This window comes from Athene noctua, chromosome 4 (genome assembly GCF_965140245.1).
Source record: "Athene noctua chromosome 4, bAthNoc1.hap1.1, whole genome shotgun sequence".
Classification (NCBI taxonomy): Eukaryota; Metazoa; Chordata; class Aves; order Strigiformes; family Strigidae; genus Athene; species Athene noctua.
In genome coordinates this window covers 29,666,682-29,689,394 of record NC_134040.1, presented here as the reverse complement: position 1 = coordinate 29,689,394, position 22,713 = coordinate 29,666,682, and the positions used below count along the sequence as shown (strand labels likewise).

The 22,713-nt window shown below is 38.7% G+C and overlaps 1 protein-coding gene across 1 annotated transcript; it reads left to right on the top strand.

The window, feature by feature from the left end:
* Window positions 1–519: 519 nt before the first annotated feature.
* On the top strand, window positions 520–20,977 carry TXK (TXK tyrosine kinase). Its single transcript, XM_074903824.1, has 15 exons — window positions 520–579; window positions 6,890–6,947; window positions 7,177–7,279; window positions 8,509–8,714; window positions 9,771–9,836; window positions 10,550–10,604; window positions 11,414–11,493; window positions 12,829–12,956; window positions 14,085–14,150; window positions 15,031–15,202; window positions 15,932–16,148; window positions 17,132–17,196; window positions 19,243–19,361; window positions 19,819–19,976; window positions 20,909–20,977. Exons 1-15 carry the CDS (start codon window positions 564–566, stop codon window positions 20,975–20,977), a joined length of 1,578 nt encoding a protein of 525 aa, XP_074759925.1. The 5' UTR covers window positions 520–563.
* Window positions 20,978–22,713: the final 1,736 nt, after the last annotated feature.

Here is a 22,713-nt window from a genome sequence, read left to right as displayed (position 1 = left end):
TGAATGTAGCCTTAGGTGGTTAATTTTGGAAAGTATCATAATACCTCTGGAGATAGCTGTCTTATTGCCTCTCCTGATGTCTTCAAAGGCAGGTTGAAGTGCTTTACCAACCTTTATTCTGTATGATCTCACTCATTCTTGTGTGACTTCAGCCCTTCCCATTTTTATTATAACTGAATTTTTTCAAATGTTGGGATCAAAAATTCATCTGAACAAAACCAAATGCTGTGATTTACATCTGCTGTATTTTTTTTTCCTTTTCTTTTTAAAGAAATACTTAGCCCTATGGATTATGAATGAATATGTTTTTTTTTCCTGTAAAATGTATGTTTGATACTAGAAAGTAGACACTCTTTTTTTTTTTTTTAAATAGATGTGAGACTAGTATCTAGTCTGTTTGGGGCTTTTTTTTAAAAAAAAAAAAATAAGTAGGCAGGGTCAAGCAGTACTTGTGGTTTACCACATTTCATATCAGAGCGAAGAGTTCAGTTAGGGCTGTTTTACTGGCACAGCTGATGAAGAGAGGTTTGCATTTTCACTTGAATATAAGCAGACAGGCAGACATGATTCCTTCTACTTGTAAGTAAACTGGGCTGTGTATTTTGATCTTGCAGGTTTGTTTTGTGCACAGCAGTGTACTTAGCAAATGAGCTATTTAAATATTGCCATAAAAATACCAAGCAGCTTTCTCTTGCGCTGCTCAGGTGATCTCTGTTTAGACTGCTTGTCCTGACTTTCAAAATTGGTGCACAAATACGAATCTATTGTGTGATGGATTCAGCAAAGCAACTACTTTTGCATACAGATAGGGAGATATTCCTGCATACTGTCCTTAAAAGCATGTACAGCATAGAAATGACTAAAAAGTTTTGTAGAACTAGACTTGTCTTTCCTCCAGAGCTGAATTAACTCACAGGGAAGACAGAAACCTTCAGCTTGCACAAGTGAAAAGCTGAAGGCTCTTCATTTAAAGCGTTATTGGAAGCAAACTATACTGTGTCTTTCTACTAGATTATTGATTTTTCTAGTTCTGTTTAACAGATCAGGAGGCATGCCATGTGTTACAGTAAAGATCTGGGTTTGGTGGGTGAAGCTGAGTTTGTAGCGTTGAACACAGTTAACCTGCTGCCCCGATCCAAGAGCAAGAACTTTTTGCAAAACATGCTAGAAGAGTGCAAGTCTTAGATGTGGGCTACAGTACTTTCAAATTAGTAGTGCTTTGTGAAACAGTGAGTTAGAAAAAGAAGTCAAGAAAGCTATGAAATAATCAAATTATAAAATGCAAATTATAATAATTAATCTCTAACTTGTTGCTTTTACCTTTGATACTACTTTCCCAAGGCTGCAAATTAGAGTTATAACCAAAGGTAGGCGGAAGATTGCATATATCAAGGTGTGTGAAATGACCACCTATAAAGACAATGTTACCAACCCAAAGCATATTGCTGCATGTTGTGGGACTTCATCAGGGCAGTTATTGGCAGCAATGGACCATCTCAAAGGAGTTGTGTGTTTTCACTATGCCTTCTCTGTTATTGTGGGGCTATCTTTCAGCTTCTTAAGCAAATGGCTGTTCCTGACAGCTGATCAGTCTTCTTCTGGCATTCCATCTGCTCTGTTGCACACAGATAAATTTGTTCTCAGGCCTCTATTTTGTTTATCAAAATGCAAATTTTTAGGCTGAATATTTGTCAGGCTAGTTTACACACCAGTTTCATAGTATTTCCACTTCATCTGCATGTTTCTCTTGCCATATATCTTTTCTTGTTTCAATACCGTGCATGCTAAAATGTCTGATTTTGGACATCATAACTCAAAAGGTTCTCATGGTGGCTCTGTGCTAGTGTTGGGATTCGTATTTGTTAACCTGTTGCCAGGGAGATAATATGACACTGTTTTAAAAACAAGTGTCTTCTTCCTAATATAGTCATTTGCAGAAAGAAGATTACATGAATAGTGAAATGGGTTACATTTTTTGGTTCCTGTGTTAAATTATTTGTAGAACTAGCTGAACTTTGTCTGAGGTTACAAGCTTTCATCAGAAATCAGAGAAATCAAATTCTCCACACAATTGGAGAGGGAAGATGTGGCATATTCTAGATTCAACAGCTCAAATACTCATCTTGTTTGATTTAAACCTAGGTTTTAAGTTACTGACTTTAATTGCTTCATGATGATTTACCCTGAGGATCAAAGCCAAATGTGTTTTGGTAGCTTATGTTTTCAAAGAACTCTGGAAAATGTGGGCTGAGAGGCCTAGTGGAGCTGTAAGATGCTGGAGAAAACTTCTTTCCCATGAATTTAAAAGAAACAAGATTTGACCACTTCTGGAATTTTGGGGAAAACTTTTGGTTAGGTAGGAAACAGAAGTGGGACATGAAAATAATGATAGGTCCATAAGTACTTTATTTTAACGGACTTCAAAAATAATTTACTGTTAAAAGTTATGGAACAGTTTCTTCTGTTGGTCTGTAATTCTTCCCTGTGTCCTGTCAAAGCAGTCTGTTATTCATAACATGGTAAATCTTATTGGTGTCTCTGTTCGCTTCAAAATAGAGAATACAAAATGGAATTTCCTTGCTGAAGCACAATTCTCACTGATACCAGCACTGACTAATTTTTAATTTATGAACTCTTCAGTGTGGTTACTTGAGTTAGGGACCATGGGGTCAAGGCCTGCTAATATGTATGTGACTCTAACACCCTTTGACAAATCCAGAGTATTTTGATTAAGAAAAGATCCTTGGTCCAAAATTGAAGGAAATTGGGTGGAATAGTTCTATTGATTGAAGTGATTTGGGTTAAGGCGTAGCAGAAAGGAAAATCAAGAAGAAATATTTAAAATGATGAATAAATTCTAAGAATCTATTTTCAATATTCTTACTTGTATTTTTAAAGATAGCTTTTTCATTAAGATGCAGGGTTTTAAAAATTATTATTTCTTAGTTCATCTGATGGCTGTTGAATAGAAGAAAAGAGCAAGGAAGGAAGAGCCCGAGACACAGAAGGGTGCGGTGAGAAGGTTGAGGCAGGAAGTGCAGGTTTCCTGTGGCACTGCAGCCGGCATTGCTGTGGCACCTGGAGGGAGGCAGCTCTCAGTCTAAACGTCTTCCTCTGCTGCTAGCAGAAGGTCAACATGTGAGTCAGTTTAATCGAATTATTTATTCAGTGTTTCAAAGCTTTCACCTTTTGCAGTGTTGGACAAGTCTTTCTGAAAAAGCATTACAGAGCAGCTTTGAGCCTTTCTGTAATGAGTTATGAACTCAACCCAATTGTAATCAAAGAGAGAAAGAGTTGTGCAAGAAGCTTACTAATTACTAGGAAGGATGTAAAATGCATAGATCAATACATAGATCTTTGCTTGAGATGCTGAAATGCCAGTCCATCAGGTCAAAACTTCCGGACTTAAATCAATTTAACTAAAGCAGGACCTAGCTCTGTGGAGCTGAAGGTCTTTCTCTGTCTGTGTTCCTTGACAGTATTTTCTGGCAGACTTGAAAAATTTCCAAACAGAAATTAACATTGCACTGCATTAATTTATACTTGTATTCTATTGAATTGATTCCGCAAGTGTTCTAGGACTGACACATGAGCAAAAGAATTTCAGATATCATGATGTTGCTGAGGACAGATGTGTAAAGACAGGTTCATTTTTAAAGAGCTGGAAATGAACTTCTTTAGGATGATAAGTAGCTGCTAGATTGATAAACTATGATTTGATATTTACAATATTCCAATAAGAATGAGGAGAAGCAAACTTTGTAGAACTGTGCAAAGTTTGTACTGCTCCTTCAGACCCAGCAATCCAGTTATGGTCTCATAAAGAAAAGTAAGACAATTACATGTCCATAACATTGATCTGAATCCCTCACTTTCATGGTAACAGCTGAATCTTTAAAATATAATTAGAAGATCATTGTAGTGTTACATTGAAATGCCACAGTGTTGCTTCTAAATGTTTCTGGTAAGTGTTCTATAAGGAGAGCAAATTATCTAATGAAGGAATAATGTATTTAATTAGACTAGATGGTTTAATCAGAAAAAGTAGATAGGCTTTCAAATGTCATATTCTATTTTGCACATCATTAAATACTTCTTAAATATCGATTAAACTTCATGGCACTGACTGAAGTAAAAGAAACCCAAGAATTTTTTCATCCATGGTGTTCACTGTTTATAAAACAGAATTTTAAATGGCCGAGGGACAGTTCAATGTGCATTGAAAAATTATGCAGCAAATAAATTGCATTGCCCATATCTTTTTAGCTTGGTTTCTTTAAAGAAAATTGTCGGTGTCAGCTGGCTTGCGTATTTGTAATTACTGCATTTTGCATTGCCATCAGTGGAAACTTTTATCAAGCAGTTGATGGTGTCTTCTGATTTACATAGGCTTGCCAGCTTCCCACGTGATAGGTTCTTCACAGGATGCAACAGTCTAAGGGAAATTGCCCCATTACTTTCAAGATAAATAGTCTAACCAAAACACTTGTGAGACAGGTATCTTCCTCTTCCAACTAAGAACTAGTTTTGGTCTTATCGTTCTGATGTCTGACATTCTTCCTTCTTTTATTAGTGCAAGATCTGCTAAATTATGTACCTTCATAGAGAAAATAATTACATTTTCATTGTGCAGTAAAGTTGCTTAGTATTTTGAGTACTAAGATGCATACTTTCAGCCCTCTTGGCTGAAACATTGGTAACAGTATTGGCAAAAAATGTCACGCAACACCAGAAGGGACATCCTATTTATTCCAGGCTGGATTAGGTCATTAGGATCAACAAGCCAAAAATGTAATGAAGGAAAACAAATTAAGTGGAAGGGACTGACGGAACTGTACAAAGAAATATCATGTGAAATATAAAGCAGCAAAATACTGAGACCTTGGGAAGCCTATTTCAAATAATTTTCTGAGGCCTCTTTTTGTACTATGATCTCTGTGGCAGAGAAAAATAGGACACATTGGAGTGGGCTATAAGGTTTGTTTTCTGTCAGTGCAGCTGAATATGAGGGGAGCTTTGCCTCTACATGCCTGGCTCTCATGCTTCATAAGAGACTACATCACACCCAAGAGCTGAGCCTGTCCTGCTGGTGCTGCTGCTCTCCCACCTGCCCACTGGTGATGCATGATGGTGAGATGGTTCAGGGAGCTGACCTGGCAGAGGATAATTCCCTGCTGGTTTAGCATCCCGTCTTGCTCAGTTTGAGACGAGATGAACAACAGTGCAGAAGGAAAGGGAATGGGACCATAGCTGCCACAGCTTGGCTCAGACTGCTGTGGGAACACAAATGGGGGAAAGCAGTCTCAGCCTGAGTAGAAGTGGACCATAGTAGATGTCAACCATTTACTTACCTGGTACAAATCTTCTTAATGCCTTCCAACCTATTTAATACCATATCCTCCAAGACATATTGGATTGTCTTCTCTCTAAAACGTATGATGTATATGATGATGTGTCCAATGTATTTTTCTGAGGGTTATCAACCACTTGGCACATAAGTGTAAAGTACATCTTTTGTTAGCACTTTAAACCTGGGCTAATACTTATATGGTATTAATGGCTGCAAAAGAAACAGGAAAATCAGTATTAATTCAAAGAACTGAATGTAGTGTGTCTCCTTGAATAAACCTCACAATAAGAAAAAGCTTGCCATGCAACTGTGGTTTTGTATTTGGCTTGAATGGTCTAGAAATTATGTCAGTTCTGAAGGGGATAGTTCTCCACCTCTTGTCCCTGATGATGTTCTCATCCCCTTCATTCCACTGATTAGAGCCTATTTGGGATGTTGTGATCAGTTGGTACTGACCTGGCTGGCTCTTTTTTATATTTTTGCTGATTTAGTGAGCTGATTTAACTTATCACATGGCCTCATAATCACTAAGACCTCGTAAGGGAGTGTCATGTTCCACTCAGACGAGGGAGACAAGTCACTCAGATTCGCAAATCCCCAGTGGAGCGGACAACAAGTCTCCAAGTCCAAGCATTTATTAACTACCCACAATGTACTAATTGAACACATGATAATTGGCTAAGTATATAGCAAGTTGTGGCAAGCAATACAATATGCCTTGCATTTCTTAATGGAAAAGGAAAAGAGGGAGATAGAGGGAATGGGGTAATATCGGTCTGGGTTCCTGCGCTGATCCCACCAGTGAGGGTTCCAGGAGGCAGCCGTCGTCTTCGCTTGCATCCGTCTTCTTCACTTCACTGCACTCTCCAGGGGCCCTCCCCTTTCTTCCCTCACCCCACCTTGATTTATAGCCACTTTCCTTGGGTCCGTCCCCTAGGTCGACCCACAGACCTACGTATCCCATGTACAGGGAGGGGTAAGGTGTTTCATGGGATGATGTAATTAGCATGATCATGACAGCCCTCGTTAGCATATTGAGGGATGTTAACTTTAATATGCATTTCATGTATAATGAAGCAAAGTTCATTCACTGGACACATGGCCCTTGAAATTTGCCCAGGTGCCCCAGAGCAGAGCCATCCTGTCTTCACAGGGCTCCCTCCCCCAGCTGCATGGGGCAGCGTTATCAGCTTCGGCCTCCACAGAATGCACCCTGTGACTCATAGTTTTGTCTTGCGAGTGTTTGAGGCATTTCTTCGATCAGCCTCAACTTTTACTTTCTCAGGCTGTTTTTCTTAGTTTCTCACAGGCCTGGTTTCTCGTCTCTCACAGGGAGACAGTGGGATCAAATAGCTAGGGTGGGAGGAAAGCTCTGCTGTCTTTGGTGGCTGCAAATTCGGCCTTAATGCTTTGCTAGATATCTTATAGCAAGACAGAGCTAATAATGGAGCTAAGCACATATGGCAGTCCTTAAGTCTGTAAATTTTGTGAACAAACAAAAAATAACATTGCAAATACGGAAAATGTTTTTCTTCACAGATCACACCATCCAGTCTGTTTTCTGCTGCTGCTGCTGCTGCTGCACAGTGCAAAAAAGGTATGTGAGATGATGAAGCTTTTCAGCAATAAGGATGATCAAAATATCTAGACATAAAGGACTTCTTAAAATCCCTTTATTTTCAGCAGAACTGCTAATTATACAGAAGTTTAAAGACACTCTACACTGCACATCCCTGATGAAGGCAGGCGTATATATCCATGAATGTTTTAATGTGAATATTTATGGATATATATTCACACAAATACTTTATGTTTTTCAAAATCAGAGCAATGAGAACAAAAATGAACCTGGACCCTGATAGTGGCCTGATGACCCAGTACTCAGCCTCACAACCAGACGTTTCATATGCATCTGCTTGGAAGTGCAGGGTAAGTAATGTTTTGGCAGACGAAAAGAGAGAATTGAGGTGATGCGACATACAGTGGCTCAGTACCAGAACAAGCAGAGAAGTAACTAACTCTTGAGCATGTAAGGTTCTCCACTGCATAAAAATTAGGGTAAAAGTATCTAAAGATACATACTGATGTAAATACAGCATCACGGTGAGGTTTTCCAAGCTTGCTATCATGGACAAGGTGGCTCCTTCTCCTACTTCGGGGTTTGGGTGATGGAGATGGGAAGGGTGGGAATGCCTTGTTGGGCAGATGCAAGCTCACCTTGCTCAGCTGGCATGTTTAACATCCACCTCAGTTTTACTAGATATAAATTGAATTAATCTGAGTTTTCAAAGCAAAACTAAGTGCAAAGGTAGAACCTAACCTGATTAAAAAAAAAAAAAAAAAAAAGTCTTCCTGCCAATTTGCTAAAAAATTCGGCAGCATCTTCAATGTTAATTCTCCAGATAAATGACTGAATTTCTAGAGACTGTAACTCCACTGATTTTAATGCTACTCTGCTTTTACACCAGCTGAGGAGCTGTCCTAGCATTCATAACATGTAGAAATCATCTTGATTAGGTAGATGGTTGTCATCGTTTGAGCTCAGAGGGCAACTGAGCACCACACAGCTGCTCACTCCCCTCTTCCCCCTCATTGCTGAGAAGGAGGGAAGCAAAAGACCCAGGAACATGAGATAAGGGCAAGGAAGGATGATCTCATCCTTTAAGGCACAGGCAAAAGGCAACCTCATTGGGGGAAGAAAAAAAGAAAATAAATTTAATAAAGACACAACAGCAACACTTAACAGGCAGAGTAGGACCATGAGAAGCATTACTACATCTTGAAAACACCTTCCCCCATCACTCCCTTCTTTCTGGTCTCAGCTTTGCTCACGGTATCTCTACCTGTCCCCCCAAAAAGGTGCGGGACTGCTGTAGCCCCCTTCCCTGCTACCAAAAAGCCTCACCATTCACTCAAACCAGGACAATGGCTTGTTTATTAGTCACCGTACTTTCCATTGTCATTTTGGCTTCTACACCAAACTACTCAAATGTAAGTCTTTCTGTTTTACAATTGTTGAGGTGATAGAGCTTTACAATGGGAAGTAATGATGACAATGGATTCCTCTTAGTTACCGAGATGGTACAATAGCAGGGGAATTAAACAAGCAATATTAGGGAGAAAAGACTAATTTTGAAAGATATTTTTTTCCCCTATAGCGTAAGAGGCAATTGCAGTTAAAGAACAAACCATTACCTCCTCTACCTTCTGAGGCCTTGGAAGACTACACAAAAAAACCCAGAGTTATTGCACTCTATGACTTTTTTGCTAGAGGACCCTTGGATCTACCACTTAAGAAGTCAGAAGAATACATTATCCTAGAACAGTATGATCCCCACTGGTGGAAGGCAAGAGACCAACATGGGTAAGAGAGTGGGCATTTATTTCAATCTCCCTACACAGAAAGAACAACACCTAAAACAACCCCTGCAAAAGCGGGCAGATAGAATGAGACACATACAGCAATTTAGGGGTGGCTGTTCATCTGTGTACAAGGCACACAGATTGACCAGGCAGATTTTCACAGTGCTTGATGCCCACCCCAGAAATGAGTGGGGAATCTAGAATCTATTGGGAATTCAGAGTTAAGTCTGTAATTTCTTGAGCAACATAAGGGCATCTGAGCACCATATGAATCACTGGGCTCTAAGCCATGTGCAAATCCAGCTTTCCATACTTCAAGTGCTTTACAATGCAGTGTGTATGCATAAACACTTCATAAAGACCATAGAGATTAAGACATGTGCCTGAAACAAAATCCCTGATCCAAAATTCCTGCATGTTTTAGAGAGCTAAATAACTTCAGGATTAGTTAGGATCCTTTCGACATTTATGTTTGTTTCACGTTGTTCCCCTTTCTCCTTTGCATTTTCTTCTGTGTATTTTGTCCTCTGATGTTGGGAATGGTTGTATGTTATATAATAACTGTCTCTCATCCATATTTCTCCTTTGAATATTTTAAAATGCTTTTTCTCAAATCATGTTTTCAGCAAGAGTACACTGATTATTATTTTGTATATACATGCAAGCACACACTTTATGCTTCTTCATATAAAAGCTTTGTACAGGCCAGAAATGAAAAGGGTGGCTTCTGATTCAGAAGAAATATATATATTTTTTTAAATTTTATTTTGATTTGGCCTGAAATTTTTCATTAATGTGCTGCTCTCAGTACTCTATAAATACCTATCCCAGCTGTCTTTTTCATTTCAGTAGCCATCCACAGCTGTGGGGCAGAAAGGTGTCTGGGATGAAAGGACTCAGACTTCTATTCAATTCCCACATTGAGATTCAGTATCTAATGACGTAACCAATAGTATAAGGAACCTTTCTTTGTAATTCAGCAAAAGGAAGATATATATCTTAATCCTATTAATATTTTACACCATACTATAACATTATCCCCAATATGTTGTTTCAGAAATGAAGGTCTAATTCCAAGGAACTATGTTACTGAGAACAAGAAAAGTAATTTAGAAAAATATGAGTAAGTACCCTTGAAAATTATAATTGTTCTTTCTTTTCTAAAACTGGTTTGCAGCAATACATTTTAGTGCTTCATCCTTCAATCTTTATTAGATGTGAACAGGTGTTTATCAAAAGCTCTCTTTTTTGTTACAAAACATTACTCTTAGAATGTATTAACCATTTTGATTTGGAACTACAGGCTCAGAGTGTAACGTGAAGTTACAAACACTAAGCACTTCAACAGCATTCATTTGCATAAATCATAATGTCAGAAGCCAGATATTTCCTATTTCTGTATGCTCACTATATACTGTTTCTATATTCTGATCTCTTCCTGTTGGGAACATGTAATTAATTGACTACAAGCTAATTCCAGTTACTTCAACCCAATTTACTGGAGAGAGGAGTAAAATTCTGGAAAATTATAGAGAAGCGAGGCTTGATGCAGCATCTGAGACTGTAAATTTAATCATGGTTTGGCCTAACTGTTTTCTGGGATTTCTTTGGTTTGAGCTCATATTTAATCACAGTGAATGGGGATAAAAGTTGTCACATTCACAATGGTCTAATAAAATAATTCCACATTAAGAGATGTTTACATACAATGATAGTTCTGTTCAGGTTTTTGGACTGGAACTAGTGCAACTATTAAGATGGATCACTTCTGTGAAACAGAGCAAACATTAACTTTTACTGGCTAAAATTAAAGGATATGTTATCTCCTTGTTGCAGGTGGTACTGCAAAAACATAAACAGAAGCCAGGCAGAACTTCTCTTGCGCCAGAAGGTAACTCAACTTATACGTAGAGCTAACAATATCTAGAAAGATCTATAAGCAGAGGCATCAAGAGCGTTAACACAGTCAAATCCAAATCTGTTCATTATGCAGTAAGAGAGAAAGTACTTTAAAATAAAAAGGCTTTCAGGAGTAAGTGTACAATGCAGATCATCCAGACTTCACAGAGTTTTAAGTTGTAGCTCCAGGAAATTCTATGTAGATTTTCCATACTACATAAATCGAATTACATGTGGTTTACAGTGCTTGTCTTTTGTATGAAACATTGAAAACTAAAATCCATTAGTAACTAAATTAGCAAGGTTAGCGGAGCTTAACAAAACCCCTGTGTCTTGCTTATGTATAGAGCAAACAATCCATATTGCATTCTACTCCCCATCAGTTACTAAAGTGCCTAAATCAGTTAAACTCATTAGGTCTTTGCTCAAGGAGTAACACAGGGCTTGGACAAGACAGACCAGAGAACATCTCAGACAGAACCATTTTACAGTATTTTTTTCTAGTGATTTGTACAATTTGATTTTTTAATAAACCAAAGCGGTTTTGCTACTTCACACTGAAGAGTATAATTCACATAAATTATTTAACTCCAAGAAATTGCCTGGCACTTAGTATTTTCCCTTGGTTAATTTTGCTCTGCTATGTACCTGGCTATCAATTCCTGCTTCCACTGTTTTATCCCCCTCCTGCATAGTCTTAGGTATTCCACAGGAATTTGCTAATCAGCTGCAAGTCCTAGCTCGAGGGAGAATTATTCAACTTAAAAAGCAGAAAATAACTCTATCTGGATTTCTTTTCAGTCCAAAGAAGGCGCATTTGTTGTCAGAGATTCAAGCCAACAGGGACTTTTTACTCTCTCCGTGTATTCGTGGGCTAAAGGGTGAGTTGCTCTGAATGGTTAGGGTTTGAGGTGATGGAAAAGCTTCCCCCAAAATCCTCAGGGTAAGTTGGACATGCAGTGCACAAGAGCAGGGACCCACTGGGGCACTGTTCATGCAGAGTTAATTACTCCATGTGCAGAAATGATGATGGTAGGCAGTCCATCTGGGAGTCAGGGTGCAAATGTCCTGCCAAGGCAAGATTAACTGCACTCATTGAAATCCTCAGTCTGCTGTGAGAGCCGTGCATCCTACCCACATAATGCAGTCAATAAGACCTTACATTTACATATTCTTTCCTCTTTTTCTATATAAAGTGTTGTGGCTACCACACCATGCCGCCACAGCCTTTGGCCACTGCACCAAACTGATTCCCTTCTCCACAGGCTCTGTAAATTCATCTCAGACTCTGCTGTCCCCAGACTTCGCCTGTTCTTCTCCTAAAATCATCTCATCTCCTCACTGTGCAGTTGTCTTTTGCCAGAGGACTGCCACAGGACTCGCTTTTCCCCCACATCTGTAGAAATCACTTACAGCACTGACTTATCCCATCTCAAGCTGCCTTATGCACCCTTTCCTCAGCTCTCCTACATCCTCTTGCATCAGCAGAGTCTGCTTTCCTTCTCTTCTTAGAGCAAGCTACACGTGAGAAGAGCGAGGCAAAGGCACTGCTGCTATCACCACCCTATTCTTCCCTCCCTCCCCCCACTGGAAAGATGGGGCGAGCCCTACCCACCACCCTTGTGCTGGACACAGGCTCACAATTATGGTAGGGTACCAAAATTCAGCAACCATCTCCAGCCTGAAATGCAAATTTAGCTTCTTAATTTTGAGTCTCACAGAAATCAGGGGTAGATGGGCAGGAAAATATACAGAAAGCAAGAAAGAGATAATGCGAAGAAATAAAAAAAAAAGCAAATGTATCAAATAAAAGCTCCAATGAGGAGCCTTTGGAGAAGCAGAACAGAAAATTTAATCTCACACTATACATGAACGTATTTAACTTCCGGGGGGAAACTCAGCATTTTAATTTTAAAAACTTAGATTCAAATAAGTGCTGAATTAGGAGAAATATCTGTTAAACACTACAGTTATTTCTTGTGGATGCAGTGATACAGGGGTAAATACTTGTGCACTGTCTCCCAAAGTTGAGAGAATGATCCATTCAAGGAGGTTTTTTTTTTTCCTAAAACAGTACCCCAACTACACACAGTCATTTTAAATTGAGAATTGTTCCCTAAATTTTCAGATCTTGTGCTTTCTTTCACAGTGAAATTTAATCAGATTTATAGTGTAAATTATTTTTACTAAAAATTATAATCCTTTGTTGATTTCAGAAGTCATAATGGAGATATTCGACATTATCAAATCAAGAAAAACCACTTGGGACAATATTATGTAGCAGAAAAATATCTCTTTTCATCTGTTCCTGAACTCATCAGCTATCATCAACACAATGCTGCAGGTAATGCATGCAAGCTGATAAGGTTTTACAACTGATGATTTGATGCTCCTCAGGACTTTGAGAGATTGGAGATCACTCTTCTTCTAATACTTTCCTTATAAAAAGAGACTCAAGTTTTTCTATTGCTAATGAATTCAAATACATCATGATCCTTTTCTGCCAAAGTCATAGCTGTAGTGTGCATATACCATGGGGGAAGTGAAACTACCAAACTCATCTACAAGTATTAAACAAACTTTACAAAGCTAGAAGCCTAATGTGTTTACCTGCTCTGTGTTCTCTTGGTTCATATTTGACTGAAAGATCATAATTTTTTCGTTGTATACAAGGACTTGTATGCATGCAATTTACTGATTTTGGAAAATAAAACCCACACCACAAAAAAACAAAAGCAGAATTAGGTAGCACAAGAACTCTCTAACACTGGTTTGCAGCCTACCAGAATTAGCCATCTCTAATTGTTGGCTGACGGTAGCCTTTTATAATTTTTAGCATTAAAAAATACTCTTCCCCTTGGTTCTGCCCATCATTTTAATACGATATAAAATGTTTTTACCCTGAATGAGTGGGGATAGGAAAACGTACAGAGATCCGTCATGTTAGTGAGGAAGGAAGATATGGGAATGGACAGAGCCTTGCTGGAGGGAGGAGGATTGTAAGAAACAGATGAAGCAGAAAAGGACCTGAAAGTAACAGTGGAAAGAATGAATGAACACAGTGAGTCCTTGGGGAGGGATGTAATCACCGGTACTGTTGGCTCACAAATTCAAAGAAAATGAATGACAGGCACAAAAATATTTCTTGCAGTGGGAAACAATCCTGAGAAATCATGCTGCAAGAGACCATTTAGGTGGATGATACAGTATTGTAGTACTCATTTATTGAAGATCACTAATATCATAAAAACAAGCAAGAGTATACTTTTGTAGTCAGAGCCCTATTGAATACTGTTCCTCCATTTCTTCACACTGTAGTGTTTTATCTGAACAAGCTGTAAGCAAAAGTAACCTCAAGAAATAAGAAATGTTCATCAGGTTCCGAATATTTTTCTTTGAGAAGATGTACAATACAGCGTTCTTTAAAATAGAGTAATTGGTCAACAGAATATTGTTGCTTTGTCCCCTACAGGTCTTATCACTCGTCTCCGACATCCAGCTGGATGTTCTTCATCAGCAACAGCAGGATTGAGTTATGGTAATTTTTTTATCTTCTTTTGGTGGAGATGTAGCTATCTGCCCAGGCAAGAATTTAGATCGCATTCACCCAGCTGATTATTACGTTGTATCTGTGAAATTTCACAGTAATAAGAAACACATAAACAGCCACATGTGCATCAGAAACAGACATTCATTTCCTCGTGAGGTGTCAGTACCGAATGAGACACCTGAATCAAATCCTGTTCAGTGACTGTTGTGCTTCTGTTACAACCACCAGTGCATTTCAGAGCTATCGGACTTTTTAAAGCAGGCCGAAGACTCAAATATTAATTTAACAGCTTTTCAAAGGCTATTTAATTTATTTAAATGCTTTGGAAATAGAAATTAATATTATTTATGGGGAAGATTTTCTTTGTCAGTTCTGCAAGTTTTAGAAGTAAGACTGGAATCTTATATAGAATTATAGCAAACAAAAAATGCCAGTTCTGTGTATATAGCTGAGGAATTTCATGCCATCTGCATGATAATAGGAACCTCACAAATCTTAATATTTCTGAAGGCTAGAACTATTATGGTTATTACAATAGAGGCAGCCAGTAAGTATTTCTCTAGCTATACTATGCCAAAAAAGTTCTCATATGTAATCAAAGCTAAACACTCACCTTATCTTCAAGTCTCAAACATTCCTACATTAAGCAATTAAACACTAATCACATTCTACAAGCTATAAAATAAGTTTCACACATAAACATATATGAGCATGTGGAAATTTTCAGATATTTAAAACTCATGCCATAGCTGATGAACAATTGTGATGTTTTGCTGCATGCTTAACTGCAAATAGCAAGATATGTCTCCTGGAGCATAGTTCAGGAAAGCTGGCCTGACGATTTTAATATATTGGGTTGTTTTTATAGATGAGTGGGAATTAAACCCATCTGAACTGACATTCATGAAAGAAGTTGGGCGTGGGCAGTTTGGAGTTGTTCATCTCGGTAAATGGAAAGCAACTATCAAGGTTGCCATCAAAACAATCAACGAAGGTGCAATGTCTGAAGATGATTTCATTGAGGAGGCCAAAGTCATGATGTAAGTACAAAAGCTATTATATCTGGCAGCTGACATTGAGATGTCCAAGAAATAAATATAACCTAATTCAATTTAAAACAAACAGACGAACCAGTTTGATGGGAATGGTAGATGTGCAGGACAGAAAATCTGATATGAAGGACTGAATCGGACTGATGTAGATGCTCGCTGCACCCATCGCCAGGCTCTTTCTTTAGAATGTGCACTACTTTATGCTGTGGAAGTCTATGGGGAATAAATGTGCTGATAAATAAATGTGCTCCTACAACTATTCTTTCATCCATAATTCAGTGCCTCTAGGACCACTGGCAAAGCTCATACCTAACTAAAGCTTTTGAGAAACTATGTTACCATTTCTGCTAATTTTGCAAATTAGGGAAGTTTCCAGACCAGGTCATGGCACAGCCCAGAAGAGGAGAACTCTTTCAGAGTCATGTCCCCTGCCTGACAGCCAGGCCTCACTAGACCTTTCCATTTTACATCATCCAAATCAATCTTTGCATTCACTGCATTTACATAACTGATGAACAATTACGAGTTCAAAGAGTGAACTTTTTTGAGTAAATTGTAGGCAGAACTGTGTTAGGTAGTAGGACAACTCTGAGGCCAGTTGAATTGAATACTGTTTATCAAGTACTGAAAGTTTTTTTCAAAACCATCATGAGAATCAAAGGTCTAGTTACCTGCCAAGAACAAATGCTAGCCTGTATGAAACTTGATTTTAAACAGGAAACTCTCCCACCCAAAGCTGGTCCAGCTTTATGGAGTGTGCACACATCACAAGCCTCTCTATGTTGTGACTGAATTCATGGAAAATGGCTGCCTGCTCAATTACCTGCAGCGAAGGCGAGGGAAGCTCGGCAGAGATGTGTTATTGAGCATGTGCCAGGATGTGTGTGAAGCGATGGAATACCTGGAAAGAAATAGCTTTATTCACCGTGATTTAGTAAGTACACTAGGTTTTCTGAGGCTCTTGACAAATATTGGGTATAGAATGTGCCACTGCATTTTATGGGACACTAATGCATCCTGTAAGACTTCAGCCCTGCAGGATCCAAGAAGACAATAGTGTTTTCCTGGCTGTAGAACAAAACTTTTCAGCTCTTCTCTTGTCCATGGACAGTTGGAAAAATGAGAGAAGATTTTCCAGCTGGAAAAACCACTTGAGAGGTCAGATAAAACCGGATATCAGCATGGAGCAGGCTGATCTTAGGACATACAAATACAAGAGTATTATGTAGTGGTTACAACACAAACAAAATCACAGCAATACAAAAGAACAGCAACAAAGAGGATTTTTTTTTTAAACAAAATATTTTTCTACCTACATTTTTTCAGCTCCCTACTGCCTTACCTTGACACTGGGATATATGGGATATATGGGTGGCCTTTCTACCCTACCCCTCATAGACAGGGAATCATAGGAGAGAAGCTTATTTCTTTACTCTGCTTTTTTTTTCAATGATCACATTTGGATGCAGAAAGGAAATCTTCCTGCTCTCCTCCCTGGCTGCCTGAAGAAATGTAAAATATTGAAATTTTCCAAGGAGTTCTTGATTTCTGTAATGAAAAAACCACAAAATATTTTTTAAAATTCACACTGAGTGTCCTCATGTTAGTGTTCAGGAAAATATCTGCTTGGATAACTAGACTCTGCAACCTAAAATTTCTTTCACCACGCAGGAATATGTAAAAATATTGCAACTCATACCACAGGCATTTAAGCTGATACATGCTATGTATGTGTAACTACACAGTAGAGAAATACATTCACTTACTCAGAGCTAGAAATTCACTTACATTTTTGATCAAGACACTAACCTCCATTTAGAATATAAACATTATGAGCTGAAACAAAAATAATCACCTTGTATTTTTCTTAAAATTTATTAGCACAGATTTCCGATGTGTTTATCTCATTTTCTCCAGGCTGCAAGAAACTGTTTAGTCAACGCAGAACACATCGTTAAAGTCTCTGACTTTGGCATGGCAAGGTACGAGGCCACTGACACAGGTTTTGTGAGTACCTATTCTCAGCCAGCTGCAGCACGACCTTGAGTTAACCTCATTGCTTGCTTTGCTGGTTTGGGGAATCCTACTGCAATCAATTTTTGAATTCTGATGAAAATTATAACATTTAATTGTTGTACTGTGAACTGGAAGTCATGTCCTCCTCCTGCTGTTGATGAGTGTAAGACAGGTTAACGAAGTTCCAGGTAAACTTCAGAAGTGTTTATGGACAGAGAAATGCCCAGGGTGCACAGAAGCTTGAAGAAACTGGGGAACTTGTTTGAGCAGCGGGGAGGACTGTATGTCCTAGGTACAGATCTGGGCACTGGTGCTGACCTTTAGAGGGGGCAGGGTTAAGTGGGCCATGCAGGAGGCAGGGAGGGCCCGCAGGAAGTGTGAGGTGTGCTCCTCTAGCAGGGAAGTGGTTTCTTCTGCTTAATGAGAGGGCCAGCCAAAGATGGGGAAGGAGAGCACAAGGCACTCTGACAAGCACAGGCCAGAGAAACAGCTCTGCCCTTACAGAATTCCCCCAGAGGATGTGCTCTATTTTATAGCTGAGCTGACCAATTGACTGACTGTGACCCAAAGGGGTTGTCTCACTCCTTCCTTCTTTCCCCTTGCAAGCCCAGCACAAAGCTCTCCACTTCTGTGTTTTACTTTTTCTGCTGGATTAGTAGACCGATTTGGCTCACTTTGGAGACAGATGAGCTTGAAAGGCAGTGTGTGGCTCTGAGCAGGAGATGGTGGTCACATTCATCTTGCAGCTGCAAGTCAGTCATTAGATCAGCAGAGCTATGCTGCTTACCTTTCTCTTTGGTTTTGCCTCCTATTTCTAACCTAAGGATTACAACACTCCAGAAGTTCATAACTAAATACTTGTTTTTCAAAAGACTGTCCTATACCATGGCAGTGCCCGCTGGTTGCACTGCTCCCCAAAAGGGTAAGGACAGTATCAGGGGGATGGACTCATCCAGATGCACCAAGAGACCAAGGGGCTGTCAGGGTCCAGTCTGGATCTGAATAATGGACCTAAATGGCTCACTGTTGCCAAAAAATGGAGACCAGTGGTGTGGCTCTAGGACAGGCACTCACTCTCCTGGGGAGACAATGGAGACACAACGGGAATACAATCTAATTATTCAGAACTCACACACCTGCCACTACTTGTTACTTTGTACTGTTATTTCATATGTTCCTCATCCAGTAACTTCTCATCTTTCTGAACTTGCACCAAAAGAAGAAAGGAAGACAAAGGGATGATTTCTCTCAGTATGACCTTTAAAAGGTGCCAATGCATTATGCCTTCCATGAAAACAAATGTGCAGTGAACATCTGTTGTCTGCTCAGGAACATTAACACTGGGAAAATGTGCACAGAGCTTGTATGTGTGCAGGGCTCAGTCTAGCAGCCTTTTAAAATTTTGCCCTATAAATGCCTCCATCGGTCACATAATTTCATCTTATATCTGGGAGGTTAGCTCCTTGGGCAAAGAAAATTATTTTTCCAGTGCACCTGCAAGAGCTGTTGCTTTATATGTGAACATTTCTTTCTGCTTCTGTAACAATGTGCCAGATATTACATCTGTGAAGTTGAGCAGTTATGAAGTGTAGCCCTCTACCAGTAGTGTTAAGGTACAACAAGTGGTTGAAAAGGTGGAGTCTTTTAAAAACAGACAACAATTATTCATTGCTGCTGGTCTTCCTGCCCATGGTGAAGGGATGTGTCCTATCAGTATATACTGAGAAGATGACAGTAACAACCAACTTGTCAGTCTTATGGATGGTTTTAAAATGTTTTATTCTGATACACTTCTCGTGAACAATTCAAATAATTCATTTAAAGAGAAATCTCTTTAAGTGTATCGCTTCCAGTGTATCTGTGTGCATTTTCTACTAAATTAGTGATACCACTTCCTTGTTTCTGAATTGAAACTGTATTTTTATAATTGTAAACCATCTGTGGAAATGTTGCCAGAACTGCTCGCCCTTTAACTATCATTCAAATACATGCCATTTCCTGTTATTCTTTAGATATGTTATAGACGATGAATATATCAGCTCTTCAGGTGCCAAGTTTCCAGTCAAATGGTCATCTCCTGAAGTCTTTCATTTCAAAAAATACAGCAGCAAATCAGATGTCTGGTCATTTGGTGAGTTCATTAGGTGAATGTGCAACACTCTGTTTCCCTAAAACTACTGATGTGATTTAGGAAAGTGTAACTTTTTACTCATGCTACCTACCTTAAGCTTTAGTCCTTCCCATTTTTCAAATGTTGCCTATATTGGAGAAATATGATTTTCAATAGAAAGGCTCTGTGCCTAAAAATTAGGTTTTGACTGAAATGTGCATTCTTGGTAAATCCCCATTAGCCACATGTGTATTCATCTCAGTTTCATGGACCACCACCTTAGCTGATTTAAAAGAGAGCAGAATTATATTAGTTGAAAATGTTTTTGCTTGTGCCTTTATTCAGCTCAGGTTACCCATATTTTCGTGCATTTTTCAAGACACAAAAAATCAAGAGTGGTTTTTGTTCTTCTTATGTTGTTAAATAGCTTGTGGGTTTGGGGTTTTTGTTTGTCCTAAATATATTGGTTCACTTCTAGGTGTACTGATGTGGGAAGTTTTCACAGAAGGCAAAATGCCTTTTGAAAGTAAATCAAATTCTGAAGTTGTACGTGAGATTTCTCAGGGTAACCGACTTTATCGACCATATTTGGCATCACATACTGTGTACAAAGTCATGTACAGCTGCTGGCATGAGGTTTGTTGCCTTCTTTATCCTGTGATATTACTTTATTATTAATTTGTAATGTGGATCTAAAAGCAATCTTAAAAAACTGAGGCATTAAATCCTTATTTCACATCTGTGGCATCCTCAGTATTTCTCACTATGCTTTTCACAAATCACACCTAGGTTTACAAAAGTATTTTTCTTTTGACTGTTGCACCTAATAAATATAGAGCACATCATCAATAGGTCTAGACCATACCTGGTTTTGAGTATGCCACTATTGCCTTGCTTCTCTACTGTGTCAAATGTAATACCTTTTTCACACCTCTGTATCACGCGTGGCTTTCTCTAGGTCTGCTCTGAATGATAACCTTAACATGTTCATATACAAAGTGAGTATGCCCACTAAATGTGGATTTTAAACTCCGTTTTTCAGGTGTACATCAGTACCTCTGTACATCACTACAGCTCCTAGGCTGCACCCCTTTCACTGTCTCCACTCTCATTTAGTATTTGATGCTCTTTCTCCATTTCTCCAGCAACCATTTCTTTCTATATTCATATCAAAACATTGATCGTATCAACTTCTCCATCTGACCATATTGAGCTGCAGTACACCAAATGATACAGCAGGGAAGATCCTTTTTCAGCAACCCAGGAAACATGCCTGAGTATCACAGTTTTCTGACTCATTGCAAGGGAGAAATCCTGTAGGAATTCTGGTCCAGCATTGAAATAAATAAATTTTAGGAATGCTTGGAAAAGCAGCTGTGCTCATGCTGCTGGTGTCATGAAGAACAGATGATTTTTTTCCCTCAAATAATGAACTTGATCTTTTCTTCTGTATTAATAAAAAATATTTTTAAGCGATATCTCATATGGACTTGTAACAATCTTCTGAAATCTGGTACTATAAATGAAAAATCTGCTAATATAAATTAATCCTCTGCTTTTCGTTTCAGAAACCTGAAGGACGTCCCACTTTTGCAGAGCTAATAGAGACCATCACAGATATAACAGAGATGGGATAATCAGAGATTTTACATCAATATATTTACTGAAAAGTTAGCATTAGGCATGTCAATAATGTAGCTGGTACAGAAAACCTCAGCCTTTTACAGCAGTCTCTACTTAAACCGCAGTACTAGCTTCCTACATATTGAAGCAGCTGTTTGGGCTTGGTCTAATTTTTACTCATTTGAGAAAGGTACCTCAGGAGACTGGCTCAGGACTCTCAAGGCTTTGTTTTCATGACTAGGGAGAAAAATCTCCTGTCCGGAAAGAAGAAACCAAGCTTACTCACCGTATAAGCCTTCTTAGTTATTCTTTTGGTCAGAACTACACTAATTCCTGTAACAATATTATTAAATTATTTGGTAGTTAATATGACTCAAGCACTGGGGAATATTGATTTGCAACAGCAAAAATGGTGGAAGAACCTCTGATAAATCTCTAGCTAGGTCATGTTTAAAGACAAGCCCTTTTGCACTGAAAAGCATCCAGCACTGAAGAAATGGAGCAGTGGGGCAGCAAGCTATTTCACCAGCTGCTAGCACAGTGCCCATGCGTGTGCCTGTACCCACTGCTGTGGATAAAGGCAGGCAAATGGAGCAAAGAGAGCAGTCATCATTTAGCAGCTCTCAAGTCACATCTGAGCAGCTGGAAAGACTGAGCATCCATGAAGCATTTTAAACCTGCATTGCAGTTCAAGGCATCTCTTCTGTCAATTCTGAATAAAAGGAGAGCAAGGACTGTTTTATCTAAACCCACAATTTCCCAGTGTTGTCTCCCATTCCTTTCCTGCTGTTGCCTACTCAAATGCCCATGCTTGTCTTAGTCCTCCTCTTGCAAGTGCCCAGAATGATTAATGGATGATAAAACCTGGAACCTGACAGGTCTAGCTCAGATGGATACCTGACATGGACAATGTCTGTAACCCTACTTCTTATGTTATTATTTACTTTTAATTTTAAATCTTAATTGTGGTTGATACAAATATATTATAGAGAAGACAAGGCAGATGAAGTTCATAATTGTTTAATATAAAATAGTCAGACCATTACAAATAAATAGGTTCTTTAAAGTATCTGATTGCATTGTGAATTATTTTTAGGTAAATACATCACAATATTTAGTTGTATAGCACTTTGTAGACAAAATATGTAAAACACACTAGTTAAAGAATGATTGCGTTCTCCACAGTTTAATTTTCAGTTCCAAATTAAATAACTGTAACAATAAAATAAAATATATCAAACACCCCAAATTCTGAATTTCCAGAAGATGATAGCATCTCTGAGTCACATTAACTCCTGGCATTAATCATTCATATTTACTGCAATAGTATTTTGATAGTTATCATCCCTTGGGAGATGAAGTTGTTAGTCCTATTGTTTGAACATTTGGGAGTACCTTCAAATACACTTCTAAGGCATTTGTGCTTCAGATGAAGCATGATATCCTTATAATTTCATATAATCTGCTAGGAGAATTGCCACCAACTGATGTCACTGTTTACTTTTATAATTTACTTCTTTATGAGCGTTCAATTCCTTCTCCGACCTATGACTAAATACAGATCTATACAGCACAGTACACACATTGAGCTCACCACAGTTTATGCCCAGGCCACAGTAGTACCAGGCTTTTCAGCAGATGATGCGCTACAAAAGCAAAATTCAAACTGTCTTTGCAATATAAAAGTAAATGGAGACTTTTAATAATATACAGGGCATCTTTTCTAATGGCTCTTGTAAAACTGGTTATG